Source organism: Amblyraja radiata, chromosome 5 (assembly GCF_010909765.2).
Source record: "Amblyraja radiata isolate CabotCenter1 chromosome 5, sAmbRad1.1.pri, whole genome shotgun sequence".
Taxonomy (NCBI): Eukaryota; Metazoa; Chordata; class Chondrichthyes; order Rajiformes; family Rajidae; genus Amblyraja; species Amblyraja radiata.
In genome coordinates, this window is record NC_045960.1 from 3,536,519 (window position 1) to 3,560,953 (window position 24,435).

Below are 24,435 nucleotides of genomic sequence, written 5' to 3' on the forward strand. Positions count from 1 at the left end.
GGTACCAGTACTGGTACTAATGACATGTTAGGTCCATTGTTGGCGAGGGAAGATGTGATCTCAAGAGAAACAATGTGGAGAACTGTGGAACTAGTAAAATTACAACAAATTTATAGAGACTAAAATTTACAAGTCGTCTTTAAATACAGTAGAGGTGTCGGAAGACATGAGGGTAGCAAATGTTGTGCCTTTATTCAAGAAGGGCTGCCGGGAAAATACCGCAAACTATAGGTCAATGAGCTTAACACCTGTAGTTGGAAAGTTACTAGAGGGTATTCTGAGGGATAGGATACACAGGCATTTAGACAGACAATGGCTGATTAGGGATAGTCAGAATGGTTTTATACGTATACATGGGAGATTGTGTCTCACAAATTTGATTGAGTTTTTTGAAGACGTGACCAAAAAGGTTGATGAGGGCAGAGCTGTAGATGTTATATGGACTTCAGTAAAGCATTCAACACGGTTCTTCATGGTAGGCTGCTCTGGAATCACATGGGATTCAAGGAGAAATAGCTGAATGAATACATGGAAGGAATCAGAGGGTGATGGTGCTTCTCACACTGGAGGCCTGTGACTAGTGGTGTGCCTCAGGGTTTGGTGCTGGATCATTACTGTTTGTCATCTACATCGATGATTTGGATGAGAACATACAAGATTAGCAAGTTTGTTGAGGATACCAAAGTAGGTGATTTTGCAGATAATGGAGATAGTTGTGAAAAAATTGCAGCAGGATCTGGATCATTTGGCCAAATGGGCTGAGGAATGGCTGATAGAATTTAATGCAGAAAAATGTGAGGTGTTACATTTTCTGGGAGTCTAATATGGGCAGGACCTACACAGTGAATGGTGGGGATCTGGGTAGTGTTGTGGAGCAGAGCGATCTAGGAGTGCAAGTGCATAGTTCCCTGAAGGTGGGGTCGCAGGTGGATAAGGTGGTCAAAAAAGTTTTTGGCACATTGATCTTTATCAGGCAGAGAATTGAGTATAGAAGTCGGGAAGTCATGTTGCAGTTGTATAAGACGTTGGTGAGGTCATATTTAGAGTATTGTGTTCAGTAACACGGCACCGTGTTATAGGAAAGATGTTGGCAAGCTGGAAATGGTACAGAGAAGATTTATGAGGATGTTGCCAGAACTAGAGGGTCTGCGCTATAGGCAGAGGTTGCATAGGCTGGGACTCTATTCCTTGGAGCGCAGGTGGATGAGGGGTGATCTCATAAAGGTGTATAAGATCATGAGAGGAATATATTGGGTAACTGCACAGAGTCTCTTGCCCAGAGTAGGTGAATCAAGGACCAGAGGACATAGGTTTAAGGTGAAGGGGAAAAGATTTAATAGGATTGTGAGGGATAACTTTTTCACACAAAGGGTGGTGGGTGATGGAACAAGCTGCCAGAGGAGGAAGTTGAGGCTGGGACTCTCTCAACATTTAAGAAACAGTTAGACAGGTACATGGATAGGACAGGTTTGGAGGGATATGGACCAAACGTGGGCAGGTGGGACTAGTGTAGCTGGGACATGTTGCCCAGTGTGGGCATGTGGGGCCGAAGGGCCTGTTTCCACACGGTATCACTCTATGACCAGGGAGGGGGAAGGGGCAAGGAGGGTAGGTCAGAAAATGGGGGGGGGGGGGGTTATGAGATGAAGTTACTTAAAATTAGAGAATTCAATATTCATACTGCTTGGTTTTAGGCTACCCAAGCAAAATATGAGATGCTGTATCTCCATTTTGCATGTGGCCACACTCTGGCAATGGAGGAGGCCCAGGACTGAAAGGTCTGTGTGGGAATGGGAAGGGGAATTGAAATGATTGGCAATTGGAGATTCCGTAGGCCTAGTTGGACCAAGCATAAATGTTCAGTGAAATGGTCGGCGAGTCTCATTTGGAGTATTATGTGGTCGGCCCATTACAGAAAAGATGTGGAGGTATTAGAGCGTGTGCAGAAGAGGTTTACAACAGTGCTGCCTGGATTAGGTGGTATTAGGTTATACAAATGTGAATTGTTTTCTCTGAACACAGAGACTGAAGGGAGGCCTTATAATTATATTTATATATAATTATATGACGTACATATATAATTATATGACATATATGTAATTATATGATGTACAGTATAAGTACGGTAGATGGGGGGGAATGGAGGGATATGGATCATGTGAGATTAGTTTATTTTGGTATTAAGCTCAAAACAGATTGTTGTTCCTATTACCTCTATTGGGTATCAACTGACGTGTTGAACAAAAGACTCTAAACCAAGGCTTAGTACAAAATATTTATTAACACTCGAATAACTCGAGTAACACTCAAACAAGTATATAAATGTATGAGAAGTGTATATAGACAGTCAGAACCTTTATCCAAGGATGGAAAATTCAAATACTAGAGGGCATAGCTTTAAGGAGAGATGGGCAAAGTTTAAAGGAGATGTGCGGGGCAAGTCTTTTCACACAGGTGGTATTGAATACCTGGAATGTGCTGCCATGTGGTGGTTCGATAATGATATTTAAGAGACTTTTGGAGAGGCATATTGTTATGGCGAGATATAATTTATGTGCAAGTAGATTAGAGATGGTCTTGGTATCACGCTTGGCGCAGACATTGTGGGCCGAAGAGCCTGTGCTTGTGCTGTACTGTTCTATAATTATTCCCCTTAGTGTGTACACTGGTAGATAGTGAGTGTTCTCCCTAGTCCGTGAATCTGTACTGGACAACCGTTTTCCCCTTCCACCTCCCTTGTCTGTGGATCAGGACAGAATGACAATGGGTAGATCAGTGCAGGACAAATGCAGGGTAAAATTCCGCTCAGTCTGAGGATCAGTACAGGGAACTGTTCCGCTCTGTGTGTGGAGCTGTACTGAGGGACTGTTCCCATCAGGGCATTGTCCTCTCATGTCACGGCCAGAATGTGGTAAAGTGGTCTTCACTGTGTATTGGTGTAGTTTGTTGTGTTTGCGTCATGTGATTGCTGAAAATGTAAACAATGAATACTCTTGTAGTAAATTAAGTGAGATACAGTATCAATGCTCAATGTGCAGCTCTGCTGACTTTAGGTCTTCCAGAATATAGATGTCAGATTTTACGATGTGGTATAATGTTACAGATCACTGTCTATCATTTTCTGTCTTTGTTGAAAGGTCCCTCTTCAATACAAGCATTTTGCCGGATGTCAAGTTCTACCTCATTGTTTTTGGTGTCATTGGTGCTGCAAACACCGTATTCTCAGGAATGCGAGCCTTCCTCTTTGCCTGTGGTGGAATCCGTGCTGCTGTTGTTGTTCACCACAAACTTCTACTTCGCACAATGCAGGTTAGTGGTTCCTCACCTTATCCGTCTGTATTAATGGGAACCTGATCTGAAGAAGAGCCCCGATCTGAAATGTCACCTGTCCATGTTCCCCAGAGATGCTCCCTGACTCGCTGAGCTGCTCCAGCACTTTGTGTCTTTTTATGCTCATTTCAATCATGTTTGTGTAAGATTCGGAAAAATGTCCGACAAGGATTCAATAAGGTTCCGCATGTTAAGCTGCACTGGAAGATCAGATTGCATGGGATCCAGGGAGAGATGACCGACTAGATAGAGAATTGGCTTCATGGAAGGAAGCAAAGATTGATGGTAGAAGGTTGTTTTTCACACTGGAGTCCTGTGCCTCAAGGATTGGTGTTGGACCCATTGCTGTTTGTGGCTTATATCAACGATTTTGATGGGAATGTAGTCGGTTTGCAGATGACACAAAATTGGTTGGTATCGCAGATAGTGAAGCTGATTATCAACAATTACAGCAGGATCTTGATCAATTGAACAAGTGAGCTGAGGAATGTTTAATGGAGTTTAATGCAGATAACTGTGAGGTGTTTTAGGAAGTCAACCAGGGCAGGACTTTCACAGTGAATTGCAGGGCCCTGGGAGTGTTGTGGCCCAAAGGGACCTGGGAGTGCAGGTACATAGTTTCTTGAAAGTGGTGCCACAAATAGAATGGTCAAGAAGACTATTGGTACATTGGCCTTCGTCAGTCAGGATATTGAGTACAGAATGTGTAGGAAGGACCTGCAGATGCTGGTTTAAACCAAAGATAGACACAAAAATCTAGAGTAACTGTGCAATAGACAGCATCTCTGGAGAGAAGGAATGGGTGACATTTTGTGTAAGAAGGAGGAGGGGTTTTGAAATTACCTAAAATGATAGAATTCAACGTTCATGATGTTGGGTTGTAAGCTTCCCAAGTGAAATATGAGGTGTTGCTCCTCCAGTTTGCTTGTGGCCTCACTCTGGGGAGAGGAATTAAAATAGTTAGCAACAGGGAGATCCAGTAAGCCTAGGCAGATCATTTGCAAGTGTTCAGCGAAACGATTGACAAGTCTATGGTAGCTCTCGCCGATCTACAGTGCCCTCCATAATGTTTGGGACAAAGACCCATCATTTATTTATTTGTACTCCACAATTTGAGATTTGTAATAGAAAAAATCACATGTGGTGAAAGTGCACGTTGTCAGATTTTAATAAAGGCCATTTTTATACATTTTGGTTTCACCATGTAGAAATTACACCAGTGTTTATGAATAGTCCCCCCATTTCAGGGCACCATAATGTTTGGGACACAGCAATGTAATGTGATGTTTAGCATTGCATGCAATGACTGCTTGAAATCTGCGATTCATGGTCATCACCAGTTGCTGGGTGTCTTCTCTGATGATGCTCTGCCAGGCCTGTATTGCAGCCATCTTCAACTTATGCTTGTTCTGGGGGCTAGTCCCCTTCAGTTTTCTCTTCAGCGTATAAAAGGCATGCTCAATTGGGTTCAGATCGGGTGATTGACTTGGCCACTCAAGATTGACCATTTTTTAGCTCCTTTAGTAGTATGTTTGGGTGTCTTGCTGTAGAATGAACCGCCGGCCAATGAGTTTTGAGGCATTTGTTTGAACTTGACCAGATAGGATGTGTCTATACATTTCAGAATTCATTATGCTACTACCATCAGCAGTTGTATCATCAATGAAGATAAGTGAGCCAGTACCTTCAGCAGCCATACATGCCCAGGCCATAACACATAGAAACATAGAAACATAGAAAGTAGGTGCGAGAGTAGACCACCAGGTCCGTCGAGCCCGCACCGCCATTCGCTCATGGCTGAACACTAAACAGACACACTTACCCACAAACAGTAGACACAAGACACAGAACACAAGACACTACCCTCCCCTTTATACCGCTATCACCCCTCTCCACCCCAAGAACCGCGTGATCTCCTGGGGGAGGCAAAAAAACGGATAAAAACCCAGGTCCAATTCGGGAAAAAAATCCGGGAAATTCCTCTCCGACCCCAATCCAGGCGATCGACACTTGTCCAGGAGATCACTCAGGTCTTACTATACTAACCATACCTAGGTCCATATCCCTGCCCTCTCCCCGTAGCCCCTTATCCCCTTGGCAGCTAAAAAACCATCTATTTTAGACTTAAATATATTTAACGTTTCTGCTTCCACTGCTCCCTGGGGCAGTGAATTCCATAAATTAACCACCCTCTGGGTGAAGAAGTTCTTCCTCATCTCAGTTTTAAAAGAGCCCCCCCTTATTCTGCGACTATGTCCCCTAGTTCTAGTTTCCCCGATCATTGGGAACATCCTCGGTGCATCCACCCGATCAAGGCCCCTCACGATCTTATATGTTTCAATGAGATCGCCTCTCATTCTTCTAAACTCCAAAGAGTAGAGTTCCAGCCTACTTAACCTTTCCTCATATGTCAATCCCCTCATTGCAGGAATTAATCTTGTAAACCTTCGCTGCACTGTCTCCAGGGCTAGTACATCCTTTCTTAAGTATGGACCCCAGAACTGTACACAGTATTCCAAATGTGGTCTCACTAATACTGTGTACAGCTGCAGCAAGACCTCCGTGTTTTTATACTCAATCCCCCTAGCAATAAAGGCCAAAACTCCATTGGCCTTCCTGATTGCTTGCTGCACCTGCATACTAACTTTTAGTGATTCATGTACTAATACCCCTAGATCCCTTTGCGTTGCATTACAACGCAGCTCCTCCTCATTTAGAAAATAACTTGCCCTATCATTTTTTTTCCCAAAGTGAATGACTTCACATTTATTAGTATTAAATTTCATCTGCCAAGTTGTTGCCCACTCACCTAGCTTATCTATATCCTTTTGCAGACTCTTCCTATCCTCCTCATCCCCTACTTTTCCTCCCATTTTTGTATCGTCCGCAAATTTTGATATATTACACTTGGTTCCCTCCTCCAAATCATTTATATAAATTGTGAACAACTGGGGTCCCAGCACCGACCCTTGCGGAACCCCGCTAGTTACCGGTTGCCATCCCGAGTATGAACCATTTATCCCCACTCTCTGCTTCCTATTTGTTAGCCAATCCTCTACCCATGCTAATATATTACCCCCAATCCCATAATTTTTTATTTTTAGCAATAGTCTCTTATGTGGCACCTTGTCAAAAGCCTTTTGGAAGTCCAAGTATACCACATCCACCGGTTCCCCTTTATCCACCCGGGTTGTTACTTCCTCAAAGAATTCGAGCAGATTCGTTAAACAGGACTTCCCCTTCACAAAACCTTGCTGGTTCTGTCCGATGAAGTCATGTTTATCCAAGTGCCCCGTTAGTGTTTCTTTAATAATTGTCTCTAACATTTTACCCACCACCGATGTTAGACTAACCGGTCTATAGTTACCCGCCTTCTGTTTACTTCCTTTTTTAAATATAGGTGTTACATTGGCCATTTTCCAATCCACTGGGACCGTTCCTGCCTCCAGGGAGTTTTGGAAAATTATCACCAATGCATCCACAATCCCCACCGCTATCTCCCTCAAGACCCTTGGATGTAATCCATCAGGCCCAGGGGATTTATCCTCCTTCAGTCTCATTAATTTCCCTAATACCACCTCCTTGGTGATCTTAATAGTATTTAGCTCCTCCATTCCTACCGCCCCCTGTTTATCCAGCGTTGGAATATTTTTTGTGTCTTCTATGGTGAAGACTGATACAAAATACTCGTTTAATGCCTTTGCCATTTCCATGTTCCCCACCAACAACTCTCCAGTCTCACCCTCCAATGGACCAACGTTCACCTTAGCCACCCTTTTTCTTTTTATATAGCTATAAAAACTCTTACTATTAGTTTTTATGTTGTTCGCTAAATTCCTTTCATAGTCTATTTTCCCCGTCTTAATTAATCTCTTAGTTATTTTTTGCTGACCTTTAAATGCTTCCCAATCCTCTGCCCTCCCACTATCTCTGGCTACCTTATATGCCTTTGCCTTCAGCCGAATACTATCCTTTATAGTTTTACTGAGCCATGGCTGACTGTTCTTACCCTTACCCCTTTTTTTCTTCATAGGAATAAATTTTTCTTGAAGGTTATACAGTAGATCCTTAAACGTACACCACTGCTCATGTACCGTCTTATTCTTGAGTCTGCTATCCCAGTCAACTTTGATCAGCTCAGTCCTCATACCTTCATAATCCCCCTTATTTAGACTAAGCACCCTAGCCTGAGTTTCAACCTGCTCCCCTTCTATTTGAATATGGAATTCGACCATATTGTGGTCACTTGTTCCCAACGAGTCCCTAACTATGACATTTTTAATTAATCCTGCTTCATTACACAGGACCAGATCCAAGATTGCCTCCCCCCTTGTCGGTTCTGCGACATACTGTTCTAGGAACCCGTCTCTAATACATTCTATAAACTCTTCCTCTAGTCTACCCTGCCCAGTTTGGTTTGCCCAATTAATATGAAAATTGAAGTCCCCCATGATTACAGCAGTTCCCTTTTTACATGCGTCAACTATTTGCAGATTTATGTTCTGACTAACAGCGTCACAGCTATTTGGAGGTCTATAAATTACACCCACTAGTGTTTTTTTCCCCTTGTTATTCTCTATCTGTACCCAAGCTGTTTCACTATCCTGATCCTTCAACGCAATATCCTTCCTCTCTATTGCCGTTATTCCCTCCCTTATTAAAAGGGCCACCCCTCCTCCCTTTCTTTCCTGTCTATCTTTTCTAATTGTCGAGTACCCCTCTATATTTAACTCCCAGTCCTGATCCCCTTGCAGCCATGTCTCCGTAATGGCCACGATATCATAACTATATATACTTAATTGCACCGTTAATTCATTTATCTTATTTCGAATACTCCGTGCATTTAGATAAAGCACTTTCAGATGATTTTTACTACCCTTCCTTTCCGTTTTTTGCCCTTTTACATCTAGAGCTTTATCTTCACACATTCTGGATCCTCCTGTCACATTTTGATTTTCCGCTTCCCCACTGATACCCTGCTCTATTTCCTCTACCCCTGCCGTTATTACCCCCCTTGATACCTCCCCCCCCCGCTACTTAGTTTAAAGACCTCTCTACTGCCCTAGTTATATGATTTGCCAGGACCCCAGTCCCAGCACCGTTCAGGTGAAGTCCGTCCTTACAGAACAGATCCCCCCTGTCCCAGTACTGGTGCCAGTGGCCCAAGAAACCAAACCCATTTTTCCCACACCAGTCTTTGAGCCACGCATTCAGCTTTTTAATTTTACGTACCCTCGCCGATTTGGCCCGTGGCTCAGGTAGCAATCCGGAGATCAGTACCCTCGAGGTTCTGCTTTTTAATTTATTCCCTAACTGCTCAAACTCCTTCAGCAGATCCTCCTTCCTCGTCCTTCCTATGTCATTGGTCCCCACATGGACCACGACCACTGGATCCTCCCCCTCCTTCTGCAAATTTCTCTCCAGCACCGCAGAGATATCCTTAACCCTAGCACCGGGTAGGCAACACAGCCTTCGGGACATGTTCTGCTGGCCGCAGAGAACCTTATCTACCCCCCGAATAATACTATCCCCTATCACAACGGCATTTCTTCTAACTCCCCCCTCTTCAATGGCCCCCTGATCCACGGTGCTGCAGCCAGGTTGCTCATCCCTCCCACAGCCCCTGATCCCGTCCTCACATTGAGTAAGAGCCTCGGTCATGCTCGTCAGGGACAAGGGCTGTGGCTCCTGCCGCATCTCCTCCTGGTTCCCCCTACCTGCCTCGCTTATGGCCACACCTTCCTTTCCTTGCTCACTAACTACTGAATTAGTTAAACTGGTCGGTGTGACCATCCCCTGGCACCAAACATCCAGGTAATACTCCCCCTCCCTGATGTTCCGCAGCGTATGAAGTTGGGTCTCCAGCTCATCAATGCGGAGCTCGAGTTCCGCTAGCCTCAAACACTTACTGCAGCTGTAGGGATCATCTACATCAATGGTGTCGACAAATTCCCACATCTCACAGTATTGGCACATCTCCTGGCTGCCCATCTTATATAAGTAATTAACTGGTCCTATTTAAGAATCCCCTACCCGGATTACTGTATTGATACACCCCTTATTTATATAATCCTACCTCCTATAAATGGGAAAGTACTCACCCCAGCCGTAAATTACCTACTGGTTTGGCTGTCTGTAGTAATTCCGTGGTAATTCCGTCCGCTCTTCCTGTCTGGTCCACTGCTCCCTTGCACCCCCACCACCGTGTTTCACAGATGAGGTGGTATGCTTTGGATCTTGGGTAGTTCCTTCACTCCCCCATACTTTGCTCTTGCCATCACTCTGATATAAATTAATCTTCGTCTCATCTGTCCACAAGACCTTTTTCCAGAACTGTGTTGCTCTTTTAAATACTTCTTGGCAAACTGTAACCTGGCCATCCTATTTTTGTGGCTAACCAGTGGTTTGCATCTTGCAGTGTAGCCTCTGTATTTCTGTTCATGAAGTCTTCTGTGGACAGTGGTCATTGACAAAGCCACACCTGACTCCTGAAGAGTGCTGGAATTTCGACATGGTGAAACCAAAATGTATAAAAATGGCCTATATTAAAATCTGACAGTGTACACCTTAACCACATGTGATTTTTTCTATTACAAATCTCAAATTGTGGAGAACAGAGGCAAATAAATAAATGATGGGTCTTTGTCCCAAACATTATGGAGGGCACTACACATCTCCATCAAACCATTTTAACTCCTCTTCCCATTCTCATGCTGACTTTTCTGTCCTGCGCCTCCTCGTTGCCAGAGCGAGATCGTATGCAAACTGGAGGAACAGCTGCTCATATTCCAATTGGATAGCTCACGATCCAACAGTATGAGCATTGAATTCTTCAAATATAGGAAACATCAAAACACCTCCCCACTCTATCCCCCCCCCCCCCCCCCCCCCCCCCCCCTCACCCCCTTCCTCCTCTGTGCCCCAACAGCACCTATTTCTTCCCTCCACCTACATTTGTTCCTCTAGCTTGGCAATTCTTAATTCTTCAGTCCGTTTCACTCCTTCAGTTTTTTCATCTCTGGCCTTAGTCCAACTATCCGCCTGTTAAGCCCCCCCTTCACCTGTATCCATCTGTTACAGGCCACCTTTTTTCCTGCCCCTCCCAGCTTTCTGCACCCCCACCCCTCATTATTCCGAAGAAGAGTCCCAATATGAAACCTCACATATCTATGTTCATAAAATTATAAATTATAGTAGAACTGGGCCATTCGGCCCATCGTCTACCCCGCCATTCAATCATGGCTGATCTATCTTTCCCTCCTAACCCCATTCTCCTGCCTTCTCCCCATAACCTCTGACACCAATACTAGTCAAAAATCTATCTATCTCTGCCTTAAAAATATGCACTGACTTTGCCTCCACAGCTTTCCGTGGCAAAGAATTCCACAGATTGACCACTAAATAAATTTCTCCTCATCTCCTTCCGAAAAGAACGTCCTTTAATTCTGAAGCTATGACCTCTTGTCGTAGACTCTCCCACTAGTGGAAACATCCTCTCCATATCCACTCTATCCAAGCCTTTCATTATTCTGTACGTTTCAATATCCCTCATGCTTCTAAACTCCAGCGAATATTGTCCCAATGCAGTTAAACGGCCATCATATGTTAACCTACTCATTCCTGGGATCATTCTTGTAAACCTCCTCTGCACCCTCTCCAGAGCCAGCATATTTTTCCTCAGATATGGTGCCCAAAATTGTCATAATATTCCAAATGCGGCATGACTAACGCCTTATAGAGCCTCAGCCTGTTTTTGAATATAAACCCTCTCGAAATAAATGCTCGCATTGCGCTTGCTTTCTTTACTAAAGATTCAATTTACAGATTAACTTTTTGAGAATCCTGCACCGGCACTCCCAAGTCCCTTTGCACCTCTGATTTCTGGATTCTCTCCCCATTTAGAAAATAATCTTACGCCTTTATTCCTACTACCAAAATGCATGACTCCACACTTTGCTGCACTATATTCCATCTGCCACTTCATTGCCCACTCTCCTAACCTGTCCAAATCCTGCCGTCCCTGGTTTCTTTCCACTACCTGCCCCTCCACCTATTTTCGTAATAATAGTGGCAAACTTGGCCACAAAGCCTTCAATCATCCAAATCATTAATATTCGACGTGAAGAGCAGCAGCCCCAGCATGGAGCGTGGCGGAACTCCGGAACTATGTCCTCCAGAGATGATGCCTGATCTGTTGGGTTACTTCAACACGTGGACGCAAACCAGCACCTGCAGTTCCTTGTTTATTTTTTTTTCACTTTAGTCTTTATTGCTTTTATGCATACACAAATAAAATACAACAAAATATAACAACAAAACATACAACAATGCTGTGAAACGTACAACAGTACAATTAATGATGTAGTGTACAGAATTATTTTCTTATTAAAACATTTTCCAATAACTTACATTGTTGTCAATAAAATTATACAGTGTTTATTTCTATACCTAATCCATTTTTCCCATTTTCTGTTAAACTCGCCTTCTTTCAGTCTTAGAGAATATGTCATTTTCTCCATCACAAATATGTACTATGTCTAACCATTGTCTTGTTTCAATATTGTTCCTTGAAAAGATCTTAACAGGTACATGGATAGGAAAGGTTTAGAGGGATATGGGCCAAACATGGGCAGGTGGGACGAGTGTAGATGGGGCATCTTCATTGACATGGACAAGTTTGGCTGAAGAGATTGTTTCCATGCCCTTTGACTATGACATGAAGGATCAGTTCCCGATCTGTAATTGATGGTGTGAGGAGGTTTTGATGGTCTCTAGCTTTAATGGGGAGAATGTTACTTGCCCAGTCAAACTTTGCTTTGCCTTATCACATACAGCAGTACCTGACAAAAGAAATTAGAAGAGAAAAATTGCAGGGAAAGACTAAAATCAGTGCTCACATACGCTCATAGTGCGTGGTCTGCATATTCAAACTGTTGATTAGTTGAAATTTCACTCTGGTGATTCAGGAGGCAACGCCAACACCGCCACCCTGCAGCAGACTGCCAGAAGGTTCACAGCTGTATTTTGGGGCTCGCCTTGCTTTGGAAGCATCAGAGTGGGAAATGAGCAACTGAAATGGCAGGGCCTGATTTGTCTTTCATTTTGTTTTAGGGCACAGTGTGCTTTTTTGACACTACTCCCATTGGACGCATTGTGAACCGTTTCTCATCTGACCTATACAGTGTGGACGACACACTTCCCTTCATCCTCAACATCTTCCTAGCCACTCTGTTTGGCCTGCTGGGCATGGTGCTCATGATCAGCTACAGTTTGCCATGGATCATGCTGGTTCTGATGCCACTTGCCATCGTTTACTTCTACCTGCAACGCTACTACCGCTTCACTTCAAGGGAGTTAAAGCGCCTCACTGCCATCACTCTCTCCCCAATCTATACGCAGTTCTCCGAGACACTGAAGGGTCTTACCACTATTCGGGCATCGCGGGCTGTTCCAAGGTAAGCTGTTTCGGAAGCAGTGAGACAATGAGTCATGCAGCATTGGAATGGGCCTCTCAGCCCACATGTTGGTGCTGACCATCAACAATATTAAATGCTCATCTGTGTACTGAAATGTGAGAATCTCTAGATCCTCAGGCAGTGCATTCAGATTCCATCCATTTTCTGGTGAAAAAAAATCTACCTCATGTCCCTTCTATCAAATAGCTTAAACTGATGCCCTCTATTTATTGGTTCCTATGCAAAGGCAAAAAAATATTCAGTATCCATTTTTGTCCCCCGTAATATTATAAACTCAGTTCCCTCAGCCTTCCAAGGATAATACATCCTGGCCTACTTGGTACCTGAAACTCTGCACCCTGCAACCACATTCTTCATATGGACACAAAGTGCTGGAGGAACTGAGCAAGCCAGATAGCACATCTGGAGAACATGGACAGGCAACGTTTCAGGTCAGGACTGTTCTTCAGATTCAGACTCGAATGTCACCTATCCATGTTCTTCAGGGCTGCTGGGTTCTCAAGCATTTTTGTCTTTTTTGGTAAACCAGTGTCTGCAGTTCCTTGTGTTTACATCCTTCATATAGCGTTCAACCAGACCTGTGTACAATGCTCCTGCTGGGCCATAGGATCATATTATACAGAAGCAGGCCTATATGTGTTCGTGCCCAAATGTCTTAAATGTTGTTATTATATCTGCTTCAACTTTTTTTTCTGGCAGCTTGTTCCAGGTACCCACCATCCTCTGTGTGTAAAAAAAAAACGTAAATCTTTCACATTTCATATTAAACCTATTCCCTCTAATTCTTGATTCCCCTACCCAGGGGAAAAATACTTTGTGCATTCACACTATCTATTCCCCAAGATCTTATACACCTCTATACGATCACCCACACCTCCACTTCTACATTTCAAGGAATAAAGTCCTAGCTTGCCCAATCGCTCCCTAAAGCTCAGGCCCTCCAGACCAGGCAACATACTTGTAAAATTCTTCTTGGAGCTCTTTTCATCTTAATGATATATTTCATAGAGTAGGATGACCAAAATTAAACACAGTATTCCGTGTAGCCTCACCAGCTTAGATTTGGCATCTTGGTTGGCGTGGATGAGTAATATTATGCCCCAACTTGTATCTTCAATTGCCTGACTGATGAAGGACAGCATACCAAATGTCTTAGAAACATAGAAATTAGGTGCAGGAGTAGGCCATTCGGCCCTTCGAGCCTACACCGCCATTCAATATGATCATGGCTGATCATCCAACTCAGTATCCCGTACCTGCCTTCTCTCCATACCCTCTGATCCCCTTAGCCACAAGGGCCACATCTAACTCCCTCTTAAATATAGCCAATGAACTGGCCTCGACTACCCTCTGTGGCAGAGAGTTCCAGAGATTCACCACTCTCTGTGTGAAAAAGGTTCCCAACATCCCCAACATCGGGAGCAATCTTCCTGCATCTAGCCTGTCCAACCCATTAAGAATTTTATAAGTTTCTATAAGATCCCCTCTCAATCTCCTAAATTCTAGAGAGTATAAACCAAGTCTATCCAGTCTTTCTTCATAAGACAGTCCTGACATCCCAGGAATCAGTCTGGTGAACCTTCTCTGCACTCCCTCTATGGCAATAATGTCCTTCCTCAGATTTGGAGACCAAAACTGTACGCAATACTCCAGGTGTGGTCTCACCAAGACCCTGTACAACTGCAGTAGAACCTCCCTGCTCCGATACTCAAATCCTTTTGCCATGAAAGCTAACATACCATTCGCTTTCTTCACTGCCTGCTGCACCTGCATGCCTACTTTCAATGACTGGTGTACCATGACACCCAGGTCTCGCTGCATCTCCCCTTTTCCTAGTCGGCCACCATTTAGATAATAGTCTGCTTTCCTGTTTTTGCCACCAAAATGGATAACCTCACATTTATCCACATTATACTGCATCTGCCAAACATTTGCCCACTCACCCAGCCTATCCAAGTCACCTTGCAGTCTCCTAGCATCCTCCTCACAGCTAACACTGCCCCCCAGCTTAGTATCATCCGCAAACTTGGAGATATTGCCTTCAATTCCCTCATCCAGATCATTAATATATATTGTAAATAGCTGGAGTCCCAGCACTGAGCCTTGCGGTACCCCACTAGTCACTGCCTGCCATTGTGAAAAGGACCCGTTTACTCCTAATCTTTGCTTCCTGTTTGCCAGCCAGTTCTCTATCCACATCAATACTGAACCCCCAATGCCGTGTGCTTTAAGTTTGTATACTAATCTCTTATGTGGGACCTTGTCGAAAGCCTTCTGGAAGTCCAGATACACCACATCCACTGGTTCTCCCCTATCCACGCTACTAGTTACATCCTCGAAAAATTCTATAAGATTCGTCAGACATGATTTACCTTTTGTAAATCCATGCTGACTTTGTCCAATGATTTCACCACTTTCCAAATGTGCTGCTATCCCATCTTTAATAACTGACTCTAGCAGTTTCCCCACTACCGATGTTAGACTAACTGGTCTGTAATTACCCGTTTTCTCTCTCCCTCCCTTCTTAAAAAGTAGGGTTACGCTTGCTACCCGCCAATCCTCAGGAACTACTCCAGAATCTAAAGAGTTTTGAAAGATTATTACTAATGCATCCACTATTTCTGGAGCTACTTCCTTAAGTACTCTGGGATGCAGCCTATCTGGCCCTGGGGATTTATCGGCCTTTAATCCATTCAATTTACCCAACACCACTTCCCGGCTAACCTGGATTTTACTCAATTCCTCCAACTCCTTTGACCCGCGGTCCCCTGCTATTTCCGGCAGATTATTTATGTCTTCCTTAGTGAAGACGGAACCAAAGTAGTTATTCAATTGGTCTGCCATATCCTTGTTCCCCATGATCAACTCACCTGTTTCTGACTGCAAGGACCTACATTTGTTTTAACTAATCTCTTTCTTTTCACATATCTATAAAAACGTTTGCAGTCAGTTTTTATGTTCCCTGCCAGTTTTCTTTCATAATCTATTTTTCCTTTCCTAATTAAGCCCTTTGTCCTCCTCTGCTGGTCTCTGAATTTCTCCCAGTCCTCCGGTATGCTGCTTTTTCTGGCTAATTTGTACGCATGATCCTTCGCTTTGATACTATCCCTGATTTCCCTTGTTATCCACGGATGCACTACCTTCCCTGATTTATTCTTTTGCCAAACTGGGATGAACAATTTTTGTAGTTCATCCATGCAGTCTTTAAATGTCTTCCATTGCATATCCACCGTCAACCCTGTTAGAATTAATTGCCAGTCAATCTTGGCCAATTCATGTCTCATACCCTCAAAGTTACCTTTCTTTAAGTTCAGAACCATTGTTTCTGAATTAACAATGTCACTCTCCATCCTAATGAAGAACTCAACCATATTATGGTCACTCTTGCCAAAGGGGGCACGTACAACAAGACTGCTAACTAACCCTGTGTTCAAAAGGGAACTGCAGATGCTGGAATATCGAAAGTACACAAAATTGCTGGGGAAACTCAGCGGGTGCAGCAGCATCTATGGAGCGAAGGAAATAGGCGACGTTTCGGGCCGAAACCCTTCTTCAGACTGGTTAGGGATAAGGGAAACGAGAGATATAGACAGTGATGTGGAGAGATAATGAACAATTAATAAAAGATTAATGAAACAATTAATGGAAACAGCTTCAGGTAGCCTTGGCAATCCCTCACTCTCCCCCACCAAGTCGCACTAGCTTCTCGTTTTTACCCTACAAACAGTTAACAATGGCCTGTTTCCTTTATCATTACTTTTTTGCACGTCTTTTATTCATTGTTCTTGACCCTTCCGTCACCCATTCCTTCTTTCCAGAGATGCTGCCTGTCCCGCTGAGTTACTCCAGCTTTTTGTGTCTATACCAAGTGCCTTCTCCGTCATATCTACCTGCAAAGCCACGGTCTGGGAACTATGTATTTCTTGATCTCTCTGCTCCACAACACTCTCCGGGGCCCTACCCTTTCACTGTGAAGTTCCCGCTCTGTTTTAACTTCCCTCAGAATCCCTCTGAATCCTCTGCAGTAGTTTTCCTACCACAGATATTGGGATTACAGATGTTTAGAAGTATGTATAAGAAGCAGCCCTAAAGTATTAGCACAATATTAATACATCAGTGTTTTATAAAGTTGTACAAAACTCTCTGCTCGCATCCTAGCTAATGAAGTCAACTTTCCTTTTTGTCTTCCCTTCCCTATGCTGCCACCTTCGGGGATTCTTGGATATCTACACCATCCCACCATTTCTCAGTAATTTCAAGGATCCTACCATGCATTTTTATATCCTAACTTCATTTGTCCTCTCAGAAAAAAACACATCACATTTTCTATTTTTCTGCCTCTATTACCAGGTGATCATTTTGTAGGCCAAGACTACCCTCACTATCAAAATTGCAAACCATCCTGTCATCTGCAAGCGTAGTAATCGTATATTCATATCCAAATCATTAACATGTATAACGTATGTCACTCTAATTCATGTGACTGGTCACAGGCGTCCAATTTAAAAACAAAAGCTCCATCACGTTAATCTGGTGTCCAATTTGCCAACTTTCCCTGGATTCCATGGGGTCAAAAATACTGTCGAGCTTAATTCACCATTAAGCCTTAATGGATGATCCATGCAGACAACATCAAACACTACCCTCATTGATACACTTGGTCATCTCCTCAAAAAATTAAATCAAATCAAATTAGTTGGACAGGATCTCCTCTGAATAAACCAATACAGAGTGTGTCTTCAAGGGGAGGTAATCCTGTTTCTGAGAATTGGTTCCATTGATTTCTCTACCACAGATATTAATTCACTGCTGCATAATTACTGGGCTTATCAGATCCATTAAATAATAGGACTACTTTTGCCATCCATCCGTCATTTGTCACATCACCTATAGCTAGAGAAGATTTAAAAATCTCTGCCAGCCCACCAGCAATCTCCTCCCTTGTCCTTCTAAGGCAACCTGGGATACATTGCACATGGCACTGGGGATTTAGCCGGTAAACTCACTCAGATTTGTAAGAGTTCTTTCTTTGCAATGGTACTTTATTTTAAAATGGAAAGCTCTAATTTACAACATGGTTCCCAAACAAACTTCAAAGTGATTTCCCTTTCCACCCTACCTGATATATGTGAGCGTGCTGGCGTATCACTTTTCCCCATTGTTCCAGAATGATCTTTTTACCCTTTTGTGAACATGGATGTTACATGCACTGTCTCATTTGTTGGCTAATTGCATTCTCATTGCACCCTCAGGTTTGAGAAGGAGAACAACCGTCGCCTTGAGCTGAACCAGCGCTGTCTTTATACTGCCAATACTGCCATGCAGTGGCTTGACATCAGGCTGCAGATGATTGGTGTTACTGTTGTGACGTCCATTGCTGTTATTGCAGTCATTGAGCACAGTCTGAGCCGTGGCAACCCTGGTAAGATGTTAGCACTTCAAGACGAGTAACACAATCGTGGAATTAGCGCAGTGTCGCCACAGAATTTCCACGTCACATCACCAACACCACCATGACAGGCAGCAGTGAACTTCCCCAGACCAAGAGCAATAGTCTTCCACACATCCATCCCACAGTGAGCTGAATCGCTACTGGTTGACTGTACCCCATATTTCATCATGCCCCAAGTGGAATATAGAACAATACTGCCTTCAGTCCACGATGCCTGTGTCAAACACAATGCAAATTTAAATTATCCTTTCTGGCTGCACGTGATCCATATCCCTCCATACCTTGCATATTTACATGCCTATCTAAAAGCCAATGCTACTATCATATCTGCTTCCACAACCATCTTTAGCAGTACTTTCCAGGCACCCACCAAACTCTGCACAAAAACCTGTCCCAAAAATCTTCCTTAAACTTGCACCCTCTGACGTTAAAGCCATACTCTCCAGTCTTTGGCATTTCCACCCTGTGGAAAAAGGTTCCGACTGTCTATCCTATCTATGCCTCTCATTATTTTATAAACTTCAATCAGGTCTTCCCACAGCTTTCAACACTCCAGGGGAAACAATCCAAGTTTGTTCAACCTCTTCTTGTAGCTGATTTCCTCTATATCTGGAAAAAATAACTGCCAGAGGATCTCAGTGGGCCATCATCTGTGGAAGGGAATGGACAGATGACATTTCGAGTCATGACCCTTCTTCAAACATGAAGTGCTTTGTCAAATGCCTTGAAAGGTCCATGTGGACAATATCCACTAACCTGCCCTCATCAATCACCTTCAGCACCGCCTCAACAAACTCAGTAGTACACAAGGCCATGCTGACTGTCCCTGATTAACCCATTCGCTTCCATATGTAAATCCTATTGCGAAGAATCATCCCCAATAGATTTTCCACCACTGATGTTTTTTTGAAGAGGTTACTAGGGAAATTGACGAGGGTAAAGCAGTGGATGTTGTCTATATGGACTTTAGTAAGGCCTTTGACAAGGTTCCTCATGGAAGGTTGGTTAAGAAGGTTCAACTGTTGGGTATAAATGCAGGAGTAGCAAGATGGATTCAACAGTGGCTGAATGGGAGAAGCCAGAGGGTAATGGTGGATGGTTGTTTGTCGTGTTGGAGGCAGGTGACTAGTGGGGTGCCTCGGGGATCGGTGTTGGGTTCTTTGTTGTTTGTCATGTACATCAATGATCTGGATGAAGGTGTGGTAAATTGGATTAGTAAGTATGCAGATGGTACCAAGATAGGGGGTGTTGTGGATAATGAAGAGGATTTCCAAAGTCTACAGAGTGATTTCGGCCATTTGGAAGAATGGGCTGAAAGATGGCAGATGGAGTTTAATGCTGATAAATGTGAGGTGCTACACCTTGGCAGGACAAATCAAAATAGGACGTACATGGTAAATGGTAGGGAATTGAAGAATACAGTTGAACAGAGGGATCTGGGAATAACCGTGCATAGTTCCTTGAAGGTGGATAGGGTGGTAAAGAAAGCTTTTGGTATGCTAGCCTTTATAAATCAGAGCATTGAGTATAGAAGCTTGGATGTAATGTTAAAATTGTACAAGGCATTGGTGAGACCAAATCTGGAGTATGGTGTACAATTTTGGTCGCCCAATTATAGGAAGGATGTCAACAAAATAGAGAGAGTACAGAGGAGATTTACTAGAATGTTGCCTGGGTTTCAACAACTAAGTTACAGAGAAAGGTTGAATAAGTTAGGTCTTTATTCTCTGGAGTGCAGAAGGTTAAGGGGGGACTTGATAGAGGGCTTTAAAATGATGAGAGGGATAGACAGAGTTGATGTGGACAAGCTTTTCCCTTTGAGAATAGGGAAGATTCAAACAAGAGGACATGACTTGAGAATTAAGGGACAGAAGTTTAGGGGTAACATGAGGGGGAACTTCTTTACTCAGAGAGTGGTAGCGGTGTGGAATGAGCTTCCAGTGGAAGTGGTGGAGGCAGGTTCGTTGGTATCATTTAAAAATAAATTGGATAGGCATATGGATGAGAAGGGAATGGAGGGTTATGGTATGAGTGCAGGCAGGTGGGACTAAGGGTAAAAAGTTGTTCGGCACGGACTTGTAGGGCCGAGATGGCCTGTTTCCGTGCTGTAATTGTTATATGGTTATATGTGAGGCTCACTGGCATATAATTTCATGGATTATCCCAATTTCTCTTGGAACAACATTGGCTACTCTCCAGTGATAAAGGGAATGCAAAGACCTACATCAAGGCCCTGCATTCTTCTCTCTTGCCTCTCCCTATAACCTGGGATAGATCTCGTCAGGCCCTGAGGGATTTATCATATATAATCAGTGATGGAAATGGGGGGGTACGCAGGGGGACGGCGTTCCCCTATTTTTCAGTTTCCAGTTTATGTCCAATTTCTGTACTAGAAAGGTCAGTTGTTAAATACGGATTTTTTAATAAAACGACCATGGATAATCGTTACAACGCTGCACCAACCATGAGACGTAAATGATTTGTTAACTACCACTGTTAGCACTTGTTAACAGCCAGTAGTTAACACGTAGTACACATACTCTTACATGGGTATGACCGCACATTTAAAAAAAATCCTCCCCCCCCCCCCCCACCTCCTTCCCAACCTCAGCCTCACGGACCTTAGCGTACCCCTAGTTCCGAAAACCTATTTCCATCACTCTATCATATCTATCATATCCAACCCTCCATCCATCCCGCCATCCAACCATCCATCCATCCATCCATCCATCCATCGTTTCGCTGCTACGCCAACACCACACGCAGAAACGGCGAGATTTTTTCCATTTCGGTAGAGATTTCACTTTTATATCCACATGTCCACTACTGATTAAATTTTGTCGTTTTTATGTACACATTTTTAATAAAATCCTTCTCCCCCCCCGCCCCCAAATTTCAAAATTCAAAAAAACAGCTCTAACCCATAGAATGTTGGTGAACGTTCCATCGTGTGATGTCACAATGCCAAATGCTCACAGATGTCCAATCGGAATGGATCCATTTACATATGCCTTTGCACCAGCCCCAGCACCAGCACCAGCCCCCGCTCCCCCCCCCCCCCCTCAACCCCGCAGCCTGTGTCGAAGCGCGTCATCATGTGTGTGGGAATAGAGAAAGAGGATTGGGGGTGATAGAGAATGGGGAACAGATGGACTGTCCCTACCCCTCCCCCTTCCACTCTCCCTCCTGACTATTTCCCCTCTCTCCTCCCACCCCTCTCCCCCCCCTCCACACTCTTCCCCCTCCCTCCACGCTCTTCCCCCTCCCTCCCCTACCACATCTCCCTCCTCACTTCCCTCCCCCATCCCTCTCCCCTCCCCCACACCTCTCTCCCCTCCCCATCCCTCCCCTCCCCATCCCTCTCTCTCCCTCCCCATCCCTCTCTCTCCCTCCCCATCCCTCTCTCCACCTCCCCATCCCTCTCTCCACCGCCTCCCCACCCCTCTCTCCTCCCCCTCTCCATCTCCCTCTCCTCACCCCTCTCCTCTCCTCCCCCTCCTCCTCCCACCCCTATCCCTCTCTCCCCCACCCCCTTCCCTCTCTCCCCCACCCCCTTCCCCCCTTCCCTCCCCCACCCCTTCCCTCTCTCCTCTCTCCCCACCCCCTGCCCCCTCCCCACTCTTCCCCCTCCATACACACTCTTCCCCCTCTACCACCCCTACCCCCTCTCCTCCTCGCCTCCCCCACCCCCCCTCTCTCCTCCCCCTCCCATCTCCCTCTCACCACCTCCTCCTCCCCCCCCCCCTTCCCCCTCTCTCCCCCACCCCCTTCCCCTCTCCCCCCCCCCCCCCCCTCCCCCCTCCCCCCCCCTTCCCTCTCTCCCCCCCTTCCCTCTCTCCCCTTCCCCATCCCTCTGTCCCCTCTTCCACCACCCCTACCCCTCCCTCCCCTCTTCCACTTCTCTCCCTACCCCACCCCTCTCCCTCCCCCTCCCCTCTCTCTCCCCTCCCTCTCCTCTCCTCCCCCCCCCTTCCCTACCCCTCTTCCCTCTTCCACCACTCCCCCTACCCCTCCCCCTCCCACTCTACCACTCTCTCCCCCCTCCCCCTCCCATTCTCCCTCCCCACTCCCCTCTCTCCCCCCACCCCTCTCCCCCTCCCCACTCCCCTACCCCACACCCCTTCCCTCCACCTTCTCCCCTCCCTCCTCCCCTACCCCTCTCCCTCCTCCACTCCATCCCCCACACCTCTCTCCCCACACCTCTTCCTCCCCCCTCCCCCATCCCTCTCTCCTCCCCGCCCCCCCCCCCTCAATCCCCTCTCCTCACCCCTCTCCCTCTCCTCCCCTCCTCCTCCCACCCCCCCATCCCTCTCTCCCCCACCCCCTCCTCCCTCCCCACTCTTTCCCCTCTCCCCTACCCCATCTCCCTCATCCCCTCCCTCCCCCCTCCCCCCCACCTCTCCTCCCCTCCCCCACCCCTCTCTCCTCCCCTCCTCACCCCTCTCCTCCCCCTCCTCCTTCCACCCCCATGCCTCTCTCCCCCACCCCCCTTCCCTCTCTACCCCACCCCCTTCCATCTTTCCCCACGTCCCCTTCCCCCTACCCCTCTGTCCCTTCCACCACTCCCCCTACCCCTCTCCCCCTCCCTCCCCACTCTTCCACGTCGCTCCCACTCCCCCACATCTCTCCCCCCTCCCCATCCCTCTCTCCTCCCCCACCCCTCTCCCCCCTCTCCATCTCCCTCTCCTCACCCCTCTCCCTCTCCTCCCCCTCCCCATCCCTCTCTCCTCCCCCACCCCTCTCCTCCCCCTCTCCATCTCCCTGTAAGCACCCCTCCCCTCTCCTCCCCCTCCTCCTCCCACCCCCCCTTCCCTCTCCCCCACCCCTTCCCTCTCTCCCCACTCCCTTCCCCCTCCCTCCACACTCTTCCCCCTCTCCCCCCTACCCCCACACATCTCCCCCTCCCCTCTCCTCCCCCACCCTCCCCTCTCCCTCCCCTCCTCCTCCCACCCCATCCGTCTCTCCCCCACCCCCTTCCCTCTCTCCCCCCACCCATTCCCCCTACCCCTCTGTCCCTCTTCCACCACTCCACTCTCCCCCTCCCCACTCTTCCACTTCTCTCCTCCCTTCCTCCACTCACCCCTACCCCCCTCCCCCTCCCTCTCTCCCACTTCCACCACTCCCCCTACACCTCTCCCCCTCCCTCCCCATTCTTCCACTTATCTCCCTCCACCCCCCATCCCCCACCCCTCCCCATCTCCCTTCCCTCTCCACTCTTCCCCCTCTCTCCGCTCTCCCCTCCCTCCACACGCTTCCCCCTCTATCTCCCCCACCCCTCTCCCCCGCCCTCCACACTCTTTCCTCTCTCCTTCCTCCCTTCCCTCCATCCTTCCCTCCCTCTCTCCTCTCTCCCCCTCCTCCACCCACTTTCCCCCCTCCCCCCACCCTCTCTCACCCCCTCTCGCACACCTCTCTCCTCCCTTTCCCCCCTCTCTCCCCTCTCCCTCTCTCCTCACCCCTCTCTCCCCCCAAGGCTCCCCCCTACCCATCTCTGCCTCTTCCACCACTCCTCCTGCCCCTCTTCCGCACTCTTATCCTCCCCCCTCCCTCACCACTATTCCCCCCCTCTCTCCCCCCTACCCCTCTCCCCCTCCCACTCTTTCCCCTCTCTCCCCCCTACCCCTCTCCCCCTCCCATCCCACTCTTCCCCTGCCCCCCTACCACTCTCCCCCCACTTCCTGCCCTCCCCGCTCTCCTCCCACTCCCCTCTCTCAACCCCTTCCCATCCCCCTCTCTCTCCCCCTACCCCGCTCTCCTCTCCCAAATCTCTCCCGTTTCCTCCTCCCCCTCTCCCCTCCCTCCCCTCTTCTCGCCCTCCCCTCTCCCCACCCCGTCTCCCCCTCCCCCCTCCCCCAACCTGTGTGTTTGGGGGGTGGTTAGTGTGAGTGTGATGCCGCAGCCCCCTCCCCCCCCGCAAACGCGCGTTGGGGAAACAGACCCCAAACAAACTGCACTCTCTCTCTCTCTCTCTCTCTCTCTCTCTCTTACTCTCTCTCTCTCTCTCTCTCTCTCTCTCTCACTCTCTCCCTCTCTCACACTCTCACTCTCTCCCTCTCTCCCTCTCTCCCTCTCTCTCACTCTCACTCCCTCCGTCCCCTCTCTCTCTCTCCTCTCCCTCCCTCTCTCCCTCTCTCTCTGTCTCCCCCCACCCCTCTCTCTCTCTCTCTCCCTCCCCTC

The 24,435-nt window shown here is 46.6% G+C and overlaps 1 protein-coding gene across 1 annotated transcript in view; it reads left to right on the forward strand.

The window, feature by feature from the left end:
* abcc10 (ATP binding cassette subfamily C member 10) overlaps positions 1–24,435 on the forward strand; it is a 127,017-nt gene that overhangs the window by 88,399 nt on the left and 14,183 nt on the right. Inside the window, exons 14-16 of the mRNA XM_033020518.1 lie at positions 3,138–3,309; positions 12,442–12,785; positions 18,059–18,228. Coding sequence (XP_032876409.1) covers positions 3,138–3,309; positions 12,442–12,785; positions 18,059–18,228 — 686 coding nt within the window. The remainder of the gene's footprint in view (positions 1–3,137; positions 3,310–12,441; positions 12,786–18,058; positions 18,229–24,435) is intronic.